This window comes from Cygnus atratus, chromosome 9 (genome assembly GCF_013377495.2).
Source record: "Cygnus atratus isolate AKBS03 ecotype Queensland, Australia chromosome 9, CAtr_DNAZoo_HiC_assembly, whole genome shotgun sequence".
Lineage (NCBI taxonomy): Eukaryota > Metazoa > Chordata > Aves > Anseriformes > Anatidae > Cygnus > Cygnus atratus.
Genome location: NC_066370.1, coordinates 10,712,924 through 10,734,046, shown reverse-complemented (window position 1 = coordinate 10,734,046; position 21,123 = coordinate 10,712,924). Strand labels below are relative to the sequence as shown.

Here is a 21,123-nt window from a genome sequence, read left to right as displayed (position 1 = left end):
TTTACCTCAGGGAGGGGAGGGAGTTAATGCAACGGGATGCATTGCTTTCTTGCAGAAAAAAAAATGTCACAGGGTAGCCTGTTAGGATTAAATGAGGCCTTTCTCTTTCGCATTGGCCCTAAAAACGGAGCTGCATGGAGAGAAGGGAGATGTGGCCCATGGGAATCCTGGCTCTCGGCAATAGCAAATCCCGAAGGAACCAGCACCTCCAGGGTGAGCAGGAGGCCAGCAAGACAGAACGGGACAAAGGCAACAGGCACTGCAAGATGTCCCAGAAAGGAGAGGGAAAGCAAAAGTAGGTGGCACGTCTGGAGATGGGTGACCTTCCTAAAGCCTCCAGAAAGGGCTTTTCTGGAGCTGCTGTGCCCCATTTTCAGGGCAGCTGAAATCCATTGATTTCAATGGGACCTGGGAGTCCCCGCAGGCTGGTGCCATCAGTTCTTGGTGCCCCAGCACCTCCCCTTCAGGAGACAACACCCTGTGGCCAGAACTGACCTCAGGGCTGGGCAAGGGCAGCCCCTTTCTGAAAGGAGACAAAGTAGAGGTGCAGGACTGCAAACATCCTTAAAAAGAGGAGGACTTTTCCAGGTGAAAGCAAGCTCGGAGGAGTGGTGGTTTACTACCCATTTTATTTTCACTTGCAGTGATAGGTCCCTCTCAAAAACGTAGGGTATAAAGTTCATGTGAGAAAAAACACAGGTTAATGAAGACAGTAGTTTGGGCTACTTTTCATCAGTAATGACTGTCATCCATCCTCTGCTATACACTCGCATTACACTTGCTCAGAGCCCTCATCCCAGTCCAAGGCCCGTTGTGTCTGTGACTCCTCAGACTTGTAGCTGCCAGTAATGCCAAGAGGTGAATTTGAAATCCCTCCCAGGAGGCCAACACAACTCTTCAGGAACTTTCCCCTTCATGAATGCTCACCAGAAAGGCCCACACGTCCCTTTGACTAAGTAAGGTTTGGTTTCTGAGCACCTATGAGGAAACAGAACCTAATTTCCTAAACCACTCGTGCAAAGGTGTCCTTATGTCAGTGGAGGCTATGTCCGATAGGTAACCACCACCGTTCTGCGTATGCTCCTTAGTGTCCCTGGGGAGCGGGGACAGTGGTTATGAAAAGGTCTCTCTCCTACAGAGCCCAGCTGCTGCCACCAGCGGTGACCGTGCTTTGGCCATGGGACAAGGGAAGTCTGGAAAGATCACTCCCCTTCTTCTCTCCACACATCACACAGAGTCCTCATAGCTTGAGAAGTCCCTCAGCTCTGCGTTTTTGATCAGGTCCTCGTATGTGGTGGGGCAGTAGGTTTTGTACAGTTTTTCGGCCAGCGTGTTGCTGCCAGCAACCACAGCTTTCCGGTTGCGGTTCATGAAGTTCCACAAGTGCAGTGCGTAGGAGTGGTTGAAATCGGGGTTTTTGTCCCATACGTCATAGTACCGCCCCCAGGCTGGGTACGGGATGGGGTAGAAACGCTGTGGATTTAGGAAGGAGATGTTCTGGCAGCTGTGGTCCTCAATGCCTTCAAAATCGGTGAGATTGCAGATGGTTTTGAGCATCCTTGTCATTAAGAAGGGGCCCTGGTTCCCCCAGATGTTCCCATTGTACTTGAGAACAAAGTTCTCCATGCAGTCCCAAATAAATTTGTGGTGGGCAGGGAAGCCAAAGATCCCGTTGCTGGAGAACCGTGACTTCTGTGCCGCCAAGAAGCTCCCCTCGGGGATGGGCCTGATGGAGATGACATCCGTGTCCATGTAGATGCCCCCGTACTTCCAAATGAGAGCCAGTCTGCTGGCATCAGAGCTGATGTGGACCCAATTCTTCTCCTCCTCTGGGTCTACCTGCAGAGTTGGAGAGGCAAGACAGCGATGCTACCAGAGAACCACCACATCCCCCATCGGGCATCAAACAGCACCATGAAACTATTCCTACACCACAAAGGGTGGTGCTCTACCAGCATGGCAGCGTTCACAAGCACTCAGATGACTCGTGCAACACGCCTGGTTAGACTAGCTTCTGTTGAGCAAGACTATTAAGCTCTGTTTTATCAAAACACGTATGCAATCTATTTTTACCAACATTTCATTTGCCAAAAATCTGATTCTCCAGATAGTGGGAAAATGCTGATAATGTGTTCAATAAACAGATAGATGACTACATTGCAAAACATGGCAAAAATAAAACTACTCTGAACCAGAAAAATAAAAGTGACTGGTTTCACGTAGCCAGGCCCATGCTCCTCCATTCGTTTTGAGCCTCATCCCGAGCAACCCCCCCATCTATAATTCATTCCATTTTCCCCCTCATCACAACTCTCACCTCGTTGTACCACTGCAGCAGGGGGGTCTCCTGGAAGATGGTTTCCATCTGGAGAGGGAAAAGGAAGACATTCTTCATAGAAGATAAAAGCGAGAAGGCCGCATAGCTGGAGTTTGAGTCCAACACCGTGTCGTTTGTGAGCCCCTTCATGAAGAGGATGACGGGCCGGTCCTGGTAAATCCTGGCAGCAGACTCCACAGAGCAGGAGACCAGCGGGGGCGGCTCCAAGCGCTCCGTCGTCTCCAGGAAGATGATGCTTTTTCCCAGGTTCAAGACCTGCTCAGGTGTCAGGAAGTGCTTGGGCATAGGCATACAGGAGAAGATGCAGCCGGTCAGCAAGGAGATCTCATACAAAATGCCCGAGACAAAGAAGAAGCAGAGGCATATGTAGATCTTCTTCAACATTCTTGCTTTCCTTTGGCCCCTGGGGTTGTGCCTTGGACATGTATGCTAAGGAAGAGCAGAAATACATGTCAGTGTTATGGCTTAGCAGGACCAGCAGTGCAGCCTGGCAGGGATGGAGGCTGCAGGGAGAGAGGCAGATATAAGGACGAAGTGTGTGGCTTTACACAAGCAGAATGCTAGGAGGTACCTGGATTATAGTTCTGACAAATCCACATTTCCAGCTTGTTTGTTGGCCATCAGGCTTCCTGGAAGCCCAGCTCCTGGATGAAGACACCCAAACTGTCTGAAGCATACAACAGGACTTCAGAAGGCAGGAGACGATGCAGAGAGAAAAGCTGGCTCTGCTGCAGGCTGGACCCCAGTTCCAGAGATGGTTTGGGGCCAATGGGACCCACCTGAAAGGGCACAGAAGGGACAGGTTCTAGGTGAGACATCTCCCATGTGCATCAGCCTGGCCCTGCTCCTGGTTCCGCAGCAGCACGAGCCCGTACAGCACCAGGGAGCTCTGGCTGGTGAGAGGCAGGATTGGGCCTTAGCTGCATTGCACTGACAGGCTCATGGTGTAAGGAAATTCCCTCCTGAGATGCCACCAGGTTGCATGTGAGCAGCCACATTTCCTCTGCAGAGATCAACCAGCTCCCAGGAGCCAGGGTCCGGTGGAAGGGAGATGCTTTGAATGACAAGCCAGCATCCGAGCGACCCCCTGAATGCATTGAAAGCCTGATTAATTAAAGGGAACTGGAGGAAACACAGCTCTGTGTGCTCGGTTAGCTAATGAGATGCATTACCATGTCACCCAGCCAGAATATAGATAAGTCCGCAGTGTAGCGAACCCCATGGAAATTCCCCTGGAAGCGCTGAGCTTGAAGCTGTGGCAGCTCCAGCTCCATTTCTCAGAGCTAGATCTCATCAAATTAAATATTAAAGCAATGACTGTTCCCATCAGCATGGCTTTCCACGCTGCATAGCAAATGTTGCTGTTTTCCATTGCCAAAACAGTTCTCTCACTATGCCCCAGGCTCCTGCAAAAGCAATGGGGAAAAATATAAGGGGGGAGCAGGAAGGTGCTGCAGCCACCAACAGGGCCGTGGGGACAATCCTCTGGAGAAGGCCAGCAAAGTTTGCAGCCTGCAGGGAAGGGGATGCTGCTTTTTATTGGCTTTAATCATTGTTTTTTCTTTTCTCACCCCCCTCTCTCCCCCCACTTTGTCTCCTTGCACCAGCACTGTGCAGAGGAGCCCAGCCCCTGCCTCCAGGGCCTCCCTACAGATAGGGAATGGAGAGCCAACAGTTTCTGGAACACGTTCTGGAACCCACCAATAAAGCCAATAATGCTGCAACACCAAATTTCCTTCCACGTTCCTCTCCTTCCTCTCAGACCTGCTTTGACACATTCCCAGTTATTTGGAAAAAAAAAAAATTGCATCCTAGCAGCTCCCTCACGAAGCTCAGCTTGGGCAGATTTTCAGGCTTTTTCTCCCCTCCATATCCCTGTTCTGACCTACGCCATCCCTGCTGCTCATTCTGTGTTGCTCCCGTGCATCCCAGAGCTGGAGCTCCCTCCCGTTCCTTGCAGTTTCTAAAATCTTGATGCCAGACTCCTTGCCTGAAGCAGAAAACACAGCCTTTGGCTTTGATTAGAAACGGGACCATCTGAACATTCCCATTACAGGATTAATATTTCTTCTTCGATGGCCTCAAGATCCGATGTCTCGAGTCTTTATGAGGAGCTTGGCAGAGCCGTGGTTGCAATAGCTGTTCAAATTTAAAATAGTCCAGAAGGCATTTTATTTGCAAATTGTGGAGGGAGAATAAGCAGACACTCCAACAGATATCAGCTCCGTGTACAACATTGTGCAGAGAAACGCAAATCTTCATCGTCTCATTCTGGGAAATTGTTTTGCTTGGTTGGTTTTCCAAAACCCACTCTGTGGCGAGTTACGAATTCTCATCACATTTGACCTGGAGGCTGCTGTTATCAAAATGTTCACTTCTCTGCTCGAGTTAAAAGGACCGCAGAGCCGAGCGTTAAAAATAAATCCCAGCCATTGAATAGATTACCCTGCTGAGTGGGCTGCTTTTTTGGCTGCAGCAGACGGCACGCTGGCTTGATGGCCCTTCTTGTAAAGATATTTCTTTTCTCCAGGCAATTGCAGTATTTCAAGTGCGGGATGAAGACGGGTGGGAGCCTATAAGAGATTACTAGGAACGCCGTGCGCTGCGTGGTCATTCCTCCGGGGTGTCTGCGGGACATGTACAGCAGGGAGGTGCAGTGGAATTTGGGGGCTTTCCTCACAGAACCAGTGGGATTTGTGTTTGGGTCTGCACACATCCAACAGGGCGACTGTCTTTATTCCTCCTGTCGGGGAATAACCCCGACGCTGATTCCACCCATGGCAGCGCTTGAGCTTGCATGGGTTTATTGAATGTCTTTGCAGAAGGTGCTCGAGTAAATTGCAGCTATGATCAAGTCAGTGCATATGTGCACACTTCAAAGCCAGCTTCCTTCCAGCTTTAGCACCAGGCATATCTGGAAACCTCTATCAAACGGAAACCCTGTAGAAGAATATGCTGTAGTGACTGCAGACTAATTAATGCAGCTGTCCCTACCTCCAGCAACGCACGCAAGCAAAGGGGCTTCTTCCCACACCACTTTTCACTCATGTTCCAGTTCCGCAAGCCGACATTTTTATAGATAAAGCAAAACTCACCTCTTGCCTGGAAAAAAAATGGCAGAGCATGCAATCCTCAGGGAAGGAAGGCCAAGCTGAAGCAGGCTGGAAGGCGTCCACGGCCAGTGGAGAGCCCTTTGCCTATGCTGGAGGAGCTGCGCTGCCTCTGCACTGTCTTCTCCCCTGCCAGGGCTTGGAGCAGCCTCATGGCTTTCACTCTACCAACTCTGGTGTTTGCATTCTTGGTGCACTGAGATAACGCTGAGGCAGGAGCTGGGCTGTGTTTTCAGAGGTGCAGGCATGCAGGAGCACGCAGGGTGAAGCGGCCCAATTGCTCTGCAAAGATCTTGGAGATGGGGGATGGAGCCAAGCAGGCACAAAAAACAGACTGATTGCACCTTTTGGGGTGCTGTTTTATTCCCTATTGCCTGGAAAGGAGACTGTTTGCAGAATATTTAGCTTTTTCTCTCTATCCCCCATTAGGGCTGTTCTGGATATATTTTGCACCATTGTGTAGGTCTTTGCCCTATAGAAAAGAAGAGTTTTCCCCAAATGACATGGGATGCTGTTGCCTTGCTTGAGAGCATTCACTGGGGCCTCACACACAAATACATCCCAAGTAACACCCCACATCCTGAACTCTGTGCCAGCACAGGCTGGATTTATTTAATCCAAGCAGCAGACTAACACCCAGCACCCACAGGGCTGGACCTCACTGCAGGTTAATTTATGGTGGAAACATGGAGGGTCAGCCAAGCCACGGTCACTTTAAACTTGAGCAAAAAGGCTGTGGAGTTTGATATTGTTTAATTCATTGCTTTTAAATGCACACAGCTCATTTGCACTGTGAGTGTGGCTGTGTTTACCAAATTTCATCAGAGACGTCAGAAAGCCCTTTGGGAGGAGACCAACAGCATCTTGGCTCTCAGTGGCTGTCCTGTGCTGGGTTGGCAGGATTTCCAAGAGAGATGGAGCCATAAAGCCAACAGAGAAGCCTCTGGCACATCCCTCCTGCAACCCTGACCTGTGCTGGCCCTTGCAAGGAAGCCAGAGCACCCTCTGGGATGCAGATGCCCAGCCAGCAGGCTCTTTGCAGTATCCCTCATGCTGCCTTTTCCCCTTCTCATCAGGGCTTTTGGTGAGGCTGTAGACCCATGGCAGATGCAGTAGCAGGGCTGCCAGCCAAAGGACGCTGGCAGCCTTGCACATTGTGCAGGATATGGGATGAGTGGCCCAAAGTCTTTCCCCTGCAAAGACGAGCACTAGCATTGAAGCACTCAAGCTTGAGAAAAATGCTCACTCGCCACCCAGAAAAACATCTTTCTCCATTATCATTATCTGCCTGCCTTCTAAAACTTCGCCGTGGAAGAGGGCAGGGTGTGCCCATTTGCTTCTCGCCAGGTGCAAAGGGCCCTGGGTCTGCCCCCAGCTCTGTTTGCGCTCCCGTGTGCTCCCTTCCTGCTGCAGGCTGGTGACGGAGGATGTGGAAGCGTTAATGCTGCCTCAGCCAGGCAGAGCAAACAGTCCCACGGAAAGGTATCGAGATACCCAGGGCTTAATCAGCAGATAGCGCCCAGGGAGAAAGCACGGCCAGGGCTCACATTACAAAGAAGTCCCTCGGGAGTGACGTTGGAGGAGCCCCCGTGCCCCGACACACCTCGGCTTTCCCCAGAAACCCTCTCCTTTGGCAAACACTTGCTTGGGTCCATCTTTTCACAATGTGTCCCGCAGCGAAATAGCACACGATCAGCCACAAGATCTTCTGGGGGTGGATGTTTCCATCCATCCACCCCTTTCCAACACAGTGCCTGCCAAGCCTACAGGGTGCACTGATCCGTAAACACCAGGGCACGCACAGAAACAGATGCCATCTGTTATGAGAAGTCTCGCCCATCTTTTATCTTCCAGACAGTGGGAAAGCATCCCCCTTTCGTCCTGGCTGCCCCATCACTTCGACCTGCCACCAGCCCCTTGACCCAGCATTAGGAGGTGAATTTGCTGGGGGCAGTGTAAAGTTATAGCCCGGGCAAGCAGCGACCACCAGTGAAATAATAAGAAGTTATAGAAACTGAGCCACAGAACAGGTGAGGATGGAAGGGAGCCCTGGAGGCTGCCTGGTCCAACCTCCTGCAGGTGTTAGCACCTACAGCAGATTGCCCAGGATGACAAAGGCACAGGCTCCTCCTGCAGCACAGGGAGGAAGGCATCAAGAGGGCTCATGTTGCAGCTTGGTCGGAGTGCTTGAGGAGGCACTTCAAGGGAGGAATGGCAGACTTTGTCCTCGGGGGTTCTTCTGCTTGTCCCCTGCACCTCTGTTGATGAACCCCAGCATTTGGCTGGGCTCTGGTCTCCTAAAAAAAGCATCCTTGCCCACCAAACCTGCTTTTAATGGATGGCCCCATCCTATCAGTTAGCAATACATCGGAGTCAAACATCTTTGCACCCTTTCTGGGGCCCCCACGTGTGTGCCAGCATCTCTCTGGGACTACACCCTGTTCTCCTGCCTGGTGCGCCATGGGCCAGGCACCTCTGTGATGGTCCCACCAACCCAGCACAGGAGCTGGGGGCACCAATGCCCACGCACAAAAAAAAAAAAAAAAAACAAAAAAAAACCCACACATTAAATACAGGCCAGGGCCAAAATCCTGGTGCTGCTCTGCTGTGCCCTCTAGAGGAGCCTGGGTTTTGCTTTTCTGCATGGACGGCATGGAAAAATGAGGATCTGCAGACAGAAACTAGCCCAGGTCCTTCTGCACCCCCAAGGGCTTGGTGGTATGGCCAAGGGAGGCAAACATCACACCCCAGTGTCACACAAGCAGCCTGCAGCTGAAGAAGACCCCAAAGCCGGAGGCCCCAGCTCCCTGGAAAGCCCAGCTTTCTGCTCTGGAGCCTGCACAAACCTTCATCTGCTCCGCAGCAGGGATCTTATGGGGATTTCTCTTTGTCCTGAACAACCTTGCTGACTAATCCTACAAAATCACTTGTGCTACACCCTGAGGGCAAGCACCCTACCCAGACACTGACGTTCCTCTAGAAGCCTAAAACATGGCATTTCAGTACACACTCTCCACATTGCTCAGGTCAGTATTAATAGTTCACTTCCTAAACCTCCCCAAAGGGCTCCCCAGGGCCCTGTCTGCAGCTAGCACAGGGCACAGAGCCCAGGTGAGTTCCTCTGTGCTCATCAGCCCCTCACACATCCCACAGCTCCCTCCTAAAAGGCAGACAGATGCCCCAAAAAGAGCCAACATACACCGCTGTTTCCAAAAGCGGGCCCCAAAGACCTTTCCAGGCAATTTCAGCCTGGCTGATGACCACCTCAGGACATCATGAAGATTAAACTCAGGTGCCCTTCATTCAGTGCCCTATGCCCAGCTTTTCACCATCACCTTTCACCATTTCTCTGCACATTTGCAAGAATAATCTGGGTCAGTCTACCCTATAAGCTCTTATAAATAGGGATAGACAGTGACTAGACACCCCCTATTCCCCCACCTTCACCTCCTCTGTTCTGGATTGAGCAAACATCTCCCTCAATCCCTCCTTGCATGTCCTCCATCAGCACCACAGTGGCCCTCCACTACACCCTCTCTGATTTTCCAGTGTTTGATCTACCAGGGTGCCCAGAACTGGATGCAGAACCCAGCTGTGGCCTCAGAAGGGCAAAGATGAGGGGGCCAAGCCCTTCCTCACCCCACAGTACCTGGTTTTGAGTAAGATCCCCAGAAGACCAGTCTGAATGTTTCAGAAATAGGGGCAGAAACATGCCTGGATTTGCTTCCTTCATACACAAATCCCTCTAGGGCCCCTTGCGGTTAACTCTCAGCACATATAGCTCTGGGCATTTACTGAAAGCTTGTGCCTTCTTCAGAACGATGCTGATCGTTTGCTTTCTTTGAGCAACAAAAGTTATAAAACAATGCTTTTAGCAATTCTAGGGGAAAAAACAAACAAACAAAATGTTTCATGGGAAAACTATAAATCACTTACACCTTACATGCATACGGAGAGAGCGGAAGAGGTGAAGCTGGTGGCACTTTGTTGTAAACAGGGGGACCCAAAGGCGAGTTCCTCAGTGGATTCAGCAGGCGGCCGTGCCACAGGGACTAACACATGGAGGAAACACTTTTGGAGAAAGGAATGCAAGGAGCTGAATTAGGCAAAATTACAAGTAATTGTAAAGCAATACATTTGTGCTTAAAGGTTTCCATACTCATTTCCTTAACACCTGCAATGTCCATACAGCTTTAGAGATAAAACCAGAGTAACAACTAAAAAGTCGGCCACCCTATCTGCAGTAGGGGAAGTGTTTACTTTCCTTTGCCTAATTTCACTTTAAGCTTTTTCCAGCTCCCCAGCTCCTGATAGCATCACACCCTGCAAACACCTGTGCATTATTATAGCCTTCCTCCACTTTAATGTAGTCAACCTCCACAATATTAGTTTATATTTCATCAGTTAGTTCTCCAAAGTGCTGATACAATTTTAAGTGTTTTCTGTACTGGACAGCCTTTTTGAAACAGGCCCACACAAACCCGAGGGTTTGGTAACTGAAGACTCAACACTGTCAGAACCGTGTAGAGGGGAACAGTTTGGCTGGGGGCTCCCACGTCTGCCTTTGCATCACAGAAGCTTTTTGTGCTGGTGTGTGGAAAGCAAACACCATTAGACCTCATGGGCCTCACATGGCAAGAAAAAAAAAAAAAACTTTCCAAAAATCCCCTCCCATTAGGAACAGCTCTGTTACCTCTGCCCAGAGCCTGTGCCAACCTGTAGCTTATCTGCTACAGGTTGCATTTCAGCCCCCAAGCTCCAGGCAGTGCCAATCTCTCAGTCCCTGCAGGGCAAAGCCCCCACAAAGCCCCCAAGCAGGGTGGTCCAGAGCCAGCCCAGCCATGTCCCACTGCTGCAAGCATGGCTTTGCTGCACCCACAGCACTCCCAGCCCCCAGAAATGCTGGAAAATGACAGAACAAGTGATTACTGTGCCTCTAAGAGAACACCTGCATCACTAGATCACCCTCCCAGGGCTTTTTTGGGTGTGAAGCCTGCACCCACCGTGGGCAGGCAGGACCCCACTGCTGGAGGGTGGCTCCCACCACACAGCAGGGCCAGCAGCTGGGTGCTGAGCAGGGATGGGTGCGCAGCTGGAGGAAGCATGCTGGAAGCCTGCGGCAGGCATCTATCAGGAAATCATGCTCGCTTTATTACCATTTTACAGACAGCCAGCACCCAGAGCTTTCTATATTCATGAACTCATCAGATTTGTATTTCAAAAATAATAGATGTCATTATTATTATTATTGGAATGAATTTCTCTATTACAGTCTGAGTGATTGTAACTACTTACTGCCTCCAGCACAGGAACCACCTAAAGAATAATACAAGCAAATAATATTTCTGTAGTTGTAGCTACAGGGTTGGGTAGGTTTTTTTGTTTTGTTTTTAAGTGAGAAAGGTAATAACCAGAACAACAGCAACAATCATAACAGAAATAAAGTCATTATGAGGTTGTGTATAACAATACCAGTTTTTAAGGTAAATTTATTTTGGGGCGCATGACTCATGCTTCTCCCTGAGATTTTTCTCAACTGCTTGGAGCGCTGCCTCTAATAACAGCTTCACACTTTCTGCCCGCTTTATCCTGTGTGCAGAGGGAAGAGAGCAAAACAAGCCTCAACAGAACAGCTTCCTGATCCAGGGACTGCACCAGGAGGGCATAAGGGTCTTTGCTTCCAGCCCCAGAGCTCCACCACAAAGCCCCACCAGCGCCTCTCAGCCCCTGCGAGCCTCCTCACCTCAGTACCAGCCCTGTGTGCTTTGGAGGTGGGGCTTTCACTGCTCCTGGATGACTTCAGTACCAGGGCTTTTTCTCCTCGAAAGTCCACAAAATGCTGTGCATTGACAAAGAGCAGAGATAAACCAACTGACCATAAATTATGCACTCATAAGCTAAATCTAGATAGCTAGTGGGTAGATCATAACAGCCTTGATGGATGGCTTTCCTCCAGCAAGCAGGCAGCCTGGGGACTGGCAAAAAAAAAAAAAAGCCAAAGTAGCTGCGGAGCTGCCTGGGAGGCTCTCCAGCGAGTCCTAGCACAGACCAATCTCCCCTGCCATCACAGCAGGGTTTATGGCCGAAGCAATGAAACCCTCTTCACCCAGGTTGCTTCTCCCCATTGCCATTAGCAAGTCCCCTTGCTCTGCCCCTGCCAGGCTCTGTCCTGACCTCTCCCCACGTGGCCCATATGGTGCCACCAGGCAAAGATCTGCCACAGCATTATGTGCAATATACGCTGTCAGTGTATTCTGACAGGCGTCCAATAAGATGGATTCAAAAAAGATGGGATCCCACCATGCCAAAATACAACATTTGGTTGAGCATCTGCCAGAGCCTAACTAGCAGACTGCTGAGAATGATGCATTTTCCTTTTTGTGTGTGTGTGCGCGCATTCGTTTTTAAAGCATGCACAATAGCAAAGAGGCTGGGGAGTTGAAGATGCTCACAAAAATCCTGTGTGAGCAAGGACCCATTCATAGCTGGGTCAGCTGGAGGGGGCATTTATAACAAGTGCCAGGCAAAAGTTAAACTTATGGCTCTGGTGTGCTAGTAAGCTGCACTACAATACTCTCAACATGTTCCTGTCCAGAATTCAGGTTTCCCTCCCCCGGTGATCTGGAATAATTCTTCAAGGTGCAGACCCTCACCCTGTCACAACAGCAGGGTAACCACTCCCTTCTACACAACCTTCATTTCAGTGATGTCACATTATTTGATGATAAAAGTTGCAATTACATTTTAGTGGCTGGAATTACCACAGGGAACCTGCCCTGCTGACCTCCTGTGTGCTCATGGCATGACAGAAAGCAACACCTCACCATGAGCAGCCCTCTGCACTGGCACGTTTCGTGGGAGACCTCTCTTCTCCCAAGGGTGTGAATAATTTTTTCAAGTACTTTGGAGTTGCAGAGGTGTCTGAGTTATCTTCACAGCTCAGGTATCTTCTATCCTGCAGGGACAACTTGTGATATCCCCCTCTTGCCACCCATCCTCAAGGTACACTGATGGACAGTTGCCTACAGCCATCCACTGGCCTGCCATAACTCCGGCCAGCTACCTTTCCTCTCCAACCTCAAGTCCAGAAGCCCTTGATTTGGTGAAGCTGAAGACCACCAGGTGGCTCATGGATTCACTTTGGGATGCCCTTCATGGGGGCAGGTTTGCTCTCAAGAGAGGGACCCCACCCAGCTGCCCAGAGAAAGGGCTTTGAAGCTGGCACTGCATCAGGATTACCTACAGACTAGGAAATCCTGGAAGACATCCAAGAGGAACACATGCCACCTCCTTTCTCGGCCTTAGCACACATTGCTGCTAGTGACCAGAGAGCCCCGGTGGAGCAGCAGTCTAAGAGATGATGAAATTGAAGTCCCAGCTCTTCTCAAGCTGGGCACCTCCTCCTTAATGCTCTTCCTTGTCCCAGAGCATTTCCCAAACAGTCATCCCAGCCTTAACCCACTTCTACAGAATTTGCGGAAAATGATGGTCATCAGCTTCACTTACCCACCCCATTTGTCACAGCACAATGTCACAAGAACTGTGAAAGGAGAAAGGGCTTGGCTTTAGACTTTTAGTAGAAAGTTAGTCCATTCGAAATAATATTGTCCTGATGAACCAGGAACTGGCTCATTTTATGCTTTTTAATTAAAGTCTGGGGAAGCTTATGCTGAGATGAGGGACTGAGATGGGCCTCAGATCTCCAGAGCAGCAAAAGTGGATGGAGAGCTGACAGGGACGGACAAAAAGAGCAGGTCAGCAAAATGGGACAGCTTCAAAGTGAGGGGACAGCTAGGGCTGAGTGCGCCCATGTAAGGAGGAAAAAATAAAAAATGTAGCATTATACATAGAAGTATGCAGAAATGGGAACAGCCAGCCACAAAAGCAGGTCTGGGTTAAAGGGTAATGAAAACATTTCCCCCAAAATTAAACAGATCATTTTTGTCAGGAAGAGTGACACTGACTGGGGAGTGAGGGCACACATTATCTGGAACAAAAAGGGAAGGAGTAAGAGCAGCCACATCTGGAGGCAGAACTCTGGAGTGCACTGAGATGAAGCCTGAGGGGTTGAGGAAATCTCCATCCTGCTTGGAGACAAGTGGTGCCTCGTGTGCAGAGGGGAAAGCACATTTCTGATGAGTCCTGTGGGTCAAAAGGCACTGATTGAACCCCCAAAAGCAAATGGATTATAAGAAAAGTAAAATATGATAAGGAAAATGAAAAGCATGAGCTAGCCAGCTACAGAGGCATTAACCCATTTTTAGTTATACACAAGATTGTAGGACAAATGCTAAAGGAAACATTAATTAAAGGCACTGAGAAAAATGAGATAAAGTGCAACACAGGTTTACCAAAGGCAGTTTGTGCCAGACTGTGCTGACATCTCCCTTTGATAAGATAATTGGTTTTCCAGACAAGGGAAATTTGGTAGATCTAATCTATCTAGAGTTCAATAAAGCATTTGATATGGTGCCACATGGGAAATTATTAGCGGAGCTTGAGAAAATGAGAATTAACAGAAGAACTCTGAAGTGGAGAGAGCAGGGGCTGGCACGGGGACAGCAGCAGGATCGGCACAGGGGAGCTGGGGTGCCAGAGGTTGCTGGTGGGTGCCTGAAAACTCCATCTTGACAGCTGTCCCATAAAGGCTGGCCACCTCCAGCCCTGTGCAAGGCTGGGAGCAGAGCAGTGAAGTTCCCTTGCTTACATGGATTTCTGCACCAAGACTCACAACCTCGAAGGCTCGGAGGGGAGCATCCCTGCAGACTTTGTAGGGCTGCACCTACACCATGAGATGGCAATGTTGTTCCACCTAAGAGCAGCTCTCTTCTCTCCTCTTCCAGCACTGGTTTGCAGCGTCTGGACACATTTTGGTACATACTCCAAGAAATATCAGTGATTGCAACTGTGAACCGAGTTTGACGGTGGAAGCTAAATCTGTCCCCACGTGGCACAAACGGCGTGGTGCTGGACCACCAGCCTTCATTTCTCAGGAGTGAAAACACACAGGTGGCAGTGGAAGGAAGAATATTAAATTAAGGCAGATGAGAAGCAAGGCATTGCTATCTTCATTGCAGATCCAGGCTAAACCACCTCTCCCAGTATACCAAAAAAATACACAAAAGCAGCCAAAGTTGATCAGAGTAAGTGTGAATGTGCACACATGGGTGCATGGCAGAGGAAGAGAAAACAATTTTAAATAAAAATAAAGTCTGCTTATCCCTTCACCATATTTTTAGTTTAAATTACACCCAAAAGCCATCTGATCAATTCAGCTGAAATGAGCCTTTAATCCTAATAAGTCTTGATCACAGAATTATCTCTTTAAACCAAGGGAATGTGTTTGCCTTAAGAATTAACACCTTGACTCCAGTTTCTTTGGCGTGTACCTTACTTTTCCATGAGTATAAAATCCACCTGTTAATGTCAAAAAAAAAAAAGTACCAGAGAGGGACAAAGAAATGCTTTTAGCTCCTTTCTGTCCCCACACATCATCTCTGATCACTGCAGCATCTTTCTTAAATGGGAAGACACCCAGTTTCACCTATGCTACAACAAAAATTTATGCCAGGATAAAATTCTCAGTCTTCTTTAAGTCTTTGAAAAAAAGACAGAATCTGCTCATTATTCCTCAAACCTAGACCAACCCTGTCAGTTTAAATAAGCTTTCAGGGGGATTTTTGAATATTGAGCTTGCCAAAGGTTGCTGTTTCAGAGAAATGCAGGCTATAGCACTCCACAGTAACCCTTCATTCAATTAGAAATCATTACAATAGCTCATGAATGTTGAAATTCAGGCATTATTATTGTTATTTTCTGGATTTCTTACCTTTTTTTTTTTTTTTAAGTTACCAGTGCAATCACTTCTTTGCCAGTGGTAGCCTGCACAACAAAATTATTTCTTTTTCCCTCTCATTTTACAGCTACCTGGGAATTTCTTTAGGTCATCTCTCACTTCCTAAATTACAGGTTAGAGTTGTAAAAGAGGGAGGCTTAGCAGGCAGAATCTCTTTTTATAGTAGTCATGAACAAGCCTGGCCCCAGCTGCTCCAAATTAATGTAGACCCAGTGGTGTAAATCAAGATGTATTCATTTGAACACAGCCATGATTATTTTTCCCAGCTGAGCATTTGATGGGGGCTTTTTCTGGTAACCTGCCCATCACCCTTGGGCTTGTCAGGAGACCTGGTGTTGAGAGCAGCTTGCGGTGTGTAAGCTGCTGTCTCCCTGATGGGAGAGGAAAGGTGCAGAGGGATCCTGAAGGTGGTAGCATTTCCATGGCTAACAGAGCCCAAACCTACCGCCAGCAGCAGCAAGAGCAGCTGAAAGAAAGGACGTGAGGGAGATGCCCTACAGAGATGCAGTGGGGAAGGGGGTGGGATGTGCATGGGGGTGAAAGGAGCAGCACAAAACTGCCTGCCCTGGGAAATAAAGCAGTGAGGAGAGAATAAGAGTTGTCTTTGCAGCTTGCTTTGCAGTGCTCAGCAGGGGAGGGCAGCAGGTCTCCAGCCAGGGGGCAAAGGCAAAGTGAAACTCTTGCAGGATCTCAGTGTTTATGGGATTGGTGGAAACTGGGCTCCCCTCCTGGGATCCACCAAAAGACAACGCCAATCCCAAAGTCTTGAGCAATGCAAGCCTGTGAGAATCTGGTCTCCACTTTCTGCACGTTTCCCTGCAGGACCAAGCACTGGCTTTGCAAACTCTTTGGAGCTCCATCTGACAGCGCCTGCTTATGCCCGGAGTGCCGCGTAGATGCTGAACATGGTTGTGCAGATATCCCTCCAGCTGTCAGCGTTTTCCATGCAAGGGCCTTGCTATGACTAAATGCAGTTTTAGAGCTCCCCTAACGTGTAGCTATAAATAACAAGATCAAGGTCTTGACCCCTGGAAACTCACCGTGACCCCACCATTGAGCAGCCGTGCCCAGAACACTGTATTAAACTGGAAGGGAACATAAATCTAGGAGGAACTAATGAAGACCCCCAGGGCCACTGTTCTCCATAGCTGTCTTGTTAACATGATCTAGGAAAGACTGGGGGCCCTTCAAAAAAAAAAAGCAGAGGTAATAAGTGACTCATCAAAGTCAGGGAGAGATGGAAATATTGTCATGGAGGTGTTGCAGCCCTGGATGAAGTATTGCAGAGCATCGCTTTCACAGCCGAGCACCACTGCCAAGGGGACCGGGGGGCAGTTAGCCCTCCAAAACTTCAGTGACCTTCGCTGCCCATCCAAAATCAGCACCATCGTTAAAGGCAATGAAAGGTCCCATCCCATGCCCCATCCCTCTTCTTACTGTCAAGAGTGGAGCAGAAATGAAAGCCCATTTGTTTTTGTCTTCGTGCCAGTAGGGACAGAACAGCTTGCGAGAGGTGGGGTTTCAGGGTCTGCCACTCATTTAAAAGCCCCGAGATCAATATTTTATGAGAGGCAGGAGAACTTTCAAAGGTCCCCAGGGTTGCAGAGGGCTGAGGTGTGAAAAGCTGCCATGGGGATTTGTATACCCGGTGCTGGTGGAAGCAGTTCGGAATCTGGAACTGGGTATGACCAGTGGCACAGACATCATGGCTCACGCTGCCTTCCCAAATGCTCGGGGACTGGTGCCCTCTGGGGAAGGAGACAGGCCATGGGTTGATCTGTAGGAAATGCTTGCCTCTGTCAAGACTATGCAGACCCCGGGGCTGGAGGCGGGCATCAAAGTCTTCTGCTGAGGAGGGTGGCAATGGCAATGGCTTGGGGTTCACCAAGGGGATGGATGGTCCAGGTGGGGAAGGTCCCCTCGGGAAGCCCTGGTGAGTGGGGCCATCTGCCTGTGGGGACAGCAAACCAGAGTTAGATGCAGGACGGAGTGCTGGGTCCCCATGCTTGCACGTCCTTGCTCTTGACCTTATGAAATGACTGGCAGATGGATGGGAAAATTGCATGGGACAACAGAGAGTCAGGTAATGATTTTAAAACTGTTTCCAAGCCTGCTGCTTCGTCACAGTTCTCAGATGTTACAGAACGGAATTGCACTGGCTTTCCAGGTAATGCAGGCACTGATTTCCCCTAAAATTTCATTTTGGCTGCTCACAACGACTTTGGTGTCCCAGCTGCCACCGGGATCCCAGTGGCACCGGGAACCAGGTGGGTTCCCTTCGTGTTCATCTGCCAGCGAGGACAACATACCAGGAGTGGATTACATCTCAGCACCGGTGACCTCGGGAGCCCTGGTACCAGCCTGTGTCCGTCGCTAATCCTATTCTCTATTAATTTGTTATCCCATTAACACCTTGCACATTTCTTTCTCTCACCACCGCGATACCCTGAGAGACTTCTGGGGATCCCGTAATATGGTATTTTGTTGTTAAGAGTGTAAGCCAGCAAACTCTTCTCATCTTAGCCTAGAAATCCCTTGATAGAAAGAAAGAGAACTGCTGCTTTGTTTCTTTCAATCAATACTATCCATTAAGATCTGTGTCTAACAGCTCTGAGTCCAAGTGAATAACCGAATGAGCTGCCTCCTGCTCTCTTAAACCTCTGGAAACAGTAAATGCTCTTCTGAAAAGAACAATTTGATATCGCAGCCCTGTCTGGACCTGGCAGGGGGGCAGCTTTCTTCTCTGATGTATGAAAACAAAATTGCTCACAGTTTTCATAGAGAGCCACAGAGGGCAGAGAGGAACACGCTCCTGCTTCTCTGGAGAGCCCCCGCAGTCCCCACCTGGGGGGGGTCCTGCTGCATGGTACCCCCCAAGAGGAGAAGGTTTCTGACCCAGAAGGACTCAGCTAAAGCCCCTGGGGACCCAGTGAGGGAGCATCACAGTTAGAAACCTGAGTCTCCTTCCCATCTTCAACCTGTCCAAGCCCAGCTTACACACCGTTAGCCTCGTACCTATTAATACCAGTGCGATCAATACTGTGCAATCAAAAGCAGTACTGATATCGGTGCTCTGCTTCTCTAGGGAACCCAGAAGCAAAATTTCTGCTTCAGGCAGGGAGCCTGGCAGTGAAAGACCAGGTTTTCATGCTGGGATGGCAAACCCTTCAAGGGATCCTACTGTGAAACCACACAAGCAGCCCCCAAGCGTGTTGGCTGAGGAATGCCTGGTGGAGGAAGGCAAACACTCACACATTGTGCAGGCATTTGTAAGAGTATTTCTCCCTCTCAGCACTTCAGAGAGAAAATCCAGCTAGCCATGGGCTTAGAAAAGGCTAATGAGATGAGAGAGATGGGGAGTACATCTGGGAAGAGCTTGGTCCTTAGAGAAATACCCACGAGGGTATTTCTGCACCTGAGAAATGCCTGCTCAGCATTTTGCAGAACATGGGGAGTTGTGGAAAGGCTTTCCTTTCCCACCTGCCATCCCGAGCAGCATGCCACTGAGCAGGCAGTAACCAAACGTGCTACGGGAACGTGATCTGTGCTCATTATTGATTTGAAGGTTCATCGGTTTGCGTCAGGATGATCAATACTTTATTATTCCACCAATCGATCCCTGCTTTGTTTGTGAACTTTACCCAATTGATATACATTAAAAAGTTTAGCAGCATTGATAAGGTTTAAATCAGGAGCCGCAGGCAGAGGAGGAAAAGGGGCTGCTTCCAGCACAGAGCTCCTGGCACTTTGGTGTCTCGGTGCTGTGGCATCCCGCAGGCAGACACTGCTCTCTCTCTCGTCCCCAGCCTGGACAAGCTAATGACTTCACAGTCACATAAAGCCTAATTAGAGCTGGGCCCCATGCCGGGAGGAGGGCAGTAAGCTCTGGAGGTCAGAGGGCTGGGGTGTGTGAAGGTGTTGGAGCAAGCCACAGCCAAGAAGCCCTTGCTCCCTGCTGAGCCCTTGCTGGCCAAGGAGGTGCTAGCATGGCTCTGCTGACAGCGGCTGAGCTCAGGCTGTGGGGGTCCCCTGTGGCTGTGGGAGGTGCTGCTGGAGAAGTCTCCTGGTGCACTGCATCCCCTGCAGCCCAAACCCAAACCCATGCAGCAGTTGGAGACCAGGGGTCTCTCGGCTGCTTTGCCTCCATGAGCAGGACCACCCTCCTGTGCCTGGTGTTCCCCTGGCCAGTCTGGGGTGGGAAAAACCCCTGGAAAAGATGTAGATGGGAAGGGAAATCCAGCAGTTTGCCTTATGGCCAGATGCAAATGGATTTCCCCATAGGAGGAATTTTGCCATTGCAGGACAAGAAGCCCACTAGCCCTGCACGGGGCGATGAAGCCACTGGGATCTGCGTTTTACAGGGTACGTTTCTGCATTTCTCACCACCCCCTCTGCAACCCCCGTGCGGAGTTTTTTTCTCAGGGTTTCACATGGGTGGCACTCTTTCAGAATGACTGTCCCACTTTACAACCGGGCTCCAGTTTTCCCTTGACTCCAACAAAGAGTCCCATACCCCTCCTGTACAGCCCCTTTCTGGCTTTGGAGGCACCACAGAGGCAGCCTTCATAGCATGGCATCCTGGTACACAGTGTGTGACCAGCACTTCTTATATCCCAGCCCATGACATCCCCTGGCATAGTCCTGGCGAGGGCATCATCTGTTGGAACATCCCCTTCCCTTTTTCTCTGATGGTTATCGAGGCAGGAGTAAAAAATATTAGGCAGCTTTAGGAAAAAAAAAATATATATATATTATATATATATATATTATATATATTACAAAAAGCATCCTGATTAAAAATGATTTTATAGCAGGATGCAAGCTGCAGCTGGAGTCAGCATCCGATTTGCTGGCCCCTGCTCTCACCAAACTATTTGTATATTATTCACAGTTGTAAATTGCTTTGAGATTTCTGGAAGACATTAGAGTGGATAAAGCCTCATTTCTCTGCAGTCCTTTTAAACATCCCCATGTAAAAATCTATTAACATTCAGAGGGATGCATGGGGATGAAAGGCAGGGGAAAAAAAAAAACAGAGCTAAGAGTATGCAGTGCCCCAAGCTTCATGCAATTTTACCTGAAAATGAAGCTTTTGTCCGTGTCTTTTCTCCATGGGGCTTTTCCATTCCCTGATGTAATCTGAACATTTTACTATTTGTGTCATTACTGAACAAAAGGGTGAAAATGTGATTTTTTTTTTTTCAAATTAAAGGGTTTTTCCCCCCTATAGAAATGGTAAAAGAATATCAAATTATGGCCTGACAAGGTACACTTCTGAAAGAGAATCACCAGAGTACAGCAGATCTATATCTTATCTCTCTATGAAATTGCATGTCTATGCAGTAGCATTGTAACAGATTTCAGCTGGGCATAAATTCGTAGCATTGCAGGGCCTAAATAGGAAGATTATTGGAGCCTAAATTGCAAGTGAACTATGTATGAACCAATTTCAATACTAATGAGCTGGTAGCCACACAGCCGCAGAATATCAGCAAGAGGCTGTGGACGGCATGGTGGGGAGCTCCTCTTCTCTCGGTGCCAGCCCCAGAACTGCTGTGGGCCTTGGCTGGAGGTGGGACAGGGATGGAAGGGAGGCATGGTTCTTCTCGCCATGGCTGGAGTCCTCTGCAGAGAGTGTGAGGGGCAGAAGATGGGGCCCTGGTGGCCAAGGGCAGCCCAAGGTGGACAGGCTACCCCTTCTGCCTCCTCTCCACTCCATGAAGAAGCAACATATCATGCTTTTCCATGCTTTTTTCATTAAAACCAAACCAAACCAACCAAACAAAAAACATCATTTTCAACAGAAGCAGAGAGAGTTA

At 49.2% G+C, this 21,123-nt stretch overlaps 1 protein-coding gene across 1 annotated transcript; it reads right to left on the bottom strand.

Annotated features, from left to right (window-relative positions):
• Window positions 1–1,227: 1,227 nt before the first annotated feature.
• On the bottom strand, window positions 1,228–3,014 carry A4GNT (alpha-1,4-N-acetylglucosaminyltransferase). Its single transcript, XM_035545012.1, has 3 exons — window positions 2,910–3,014; window positions 2,318–2,767; window positions 1,228–1,839 (listed from the first exon to the last, which is right to left on the bottom strand). Exons 1-3 carry the CDS (start codon window positions 3,012–3,014, stop codon window positions 1,228–1,230), a joined length of 1,167 nt encoding a protein of 388 aa, XP_035400905.1.
• Between the last annotated feature and the right edge of the window lie 18,109 nt (window positions 3,015–21,123).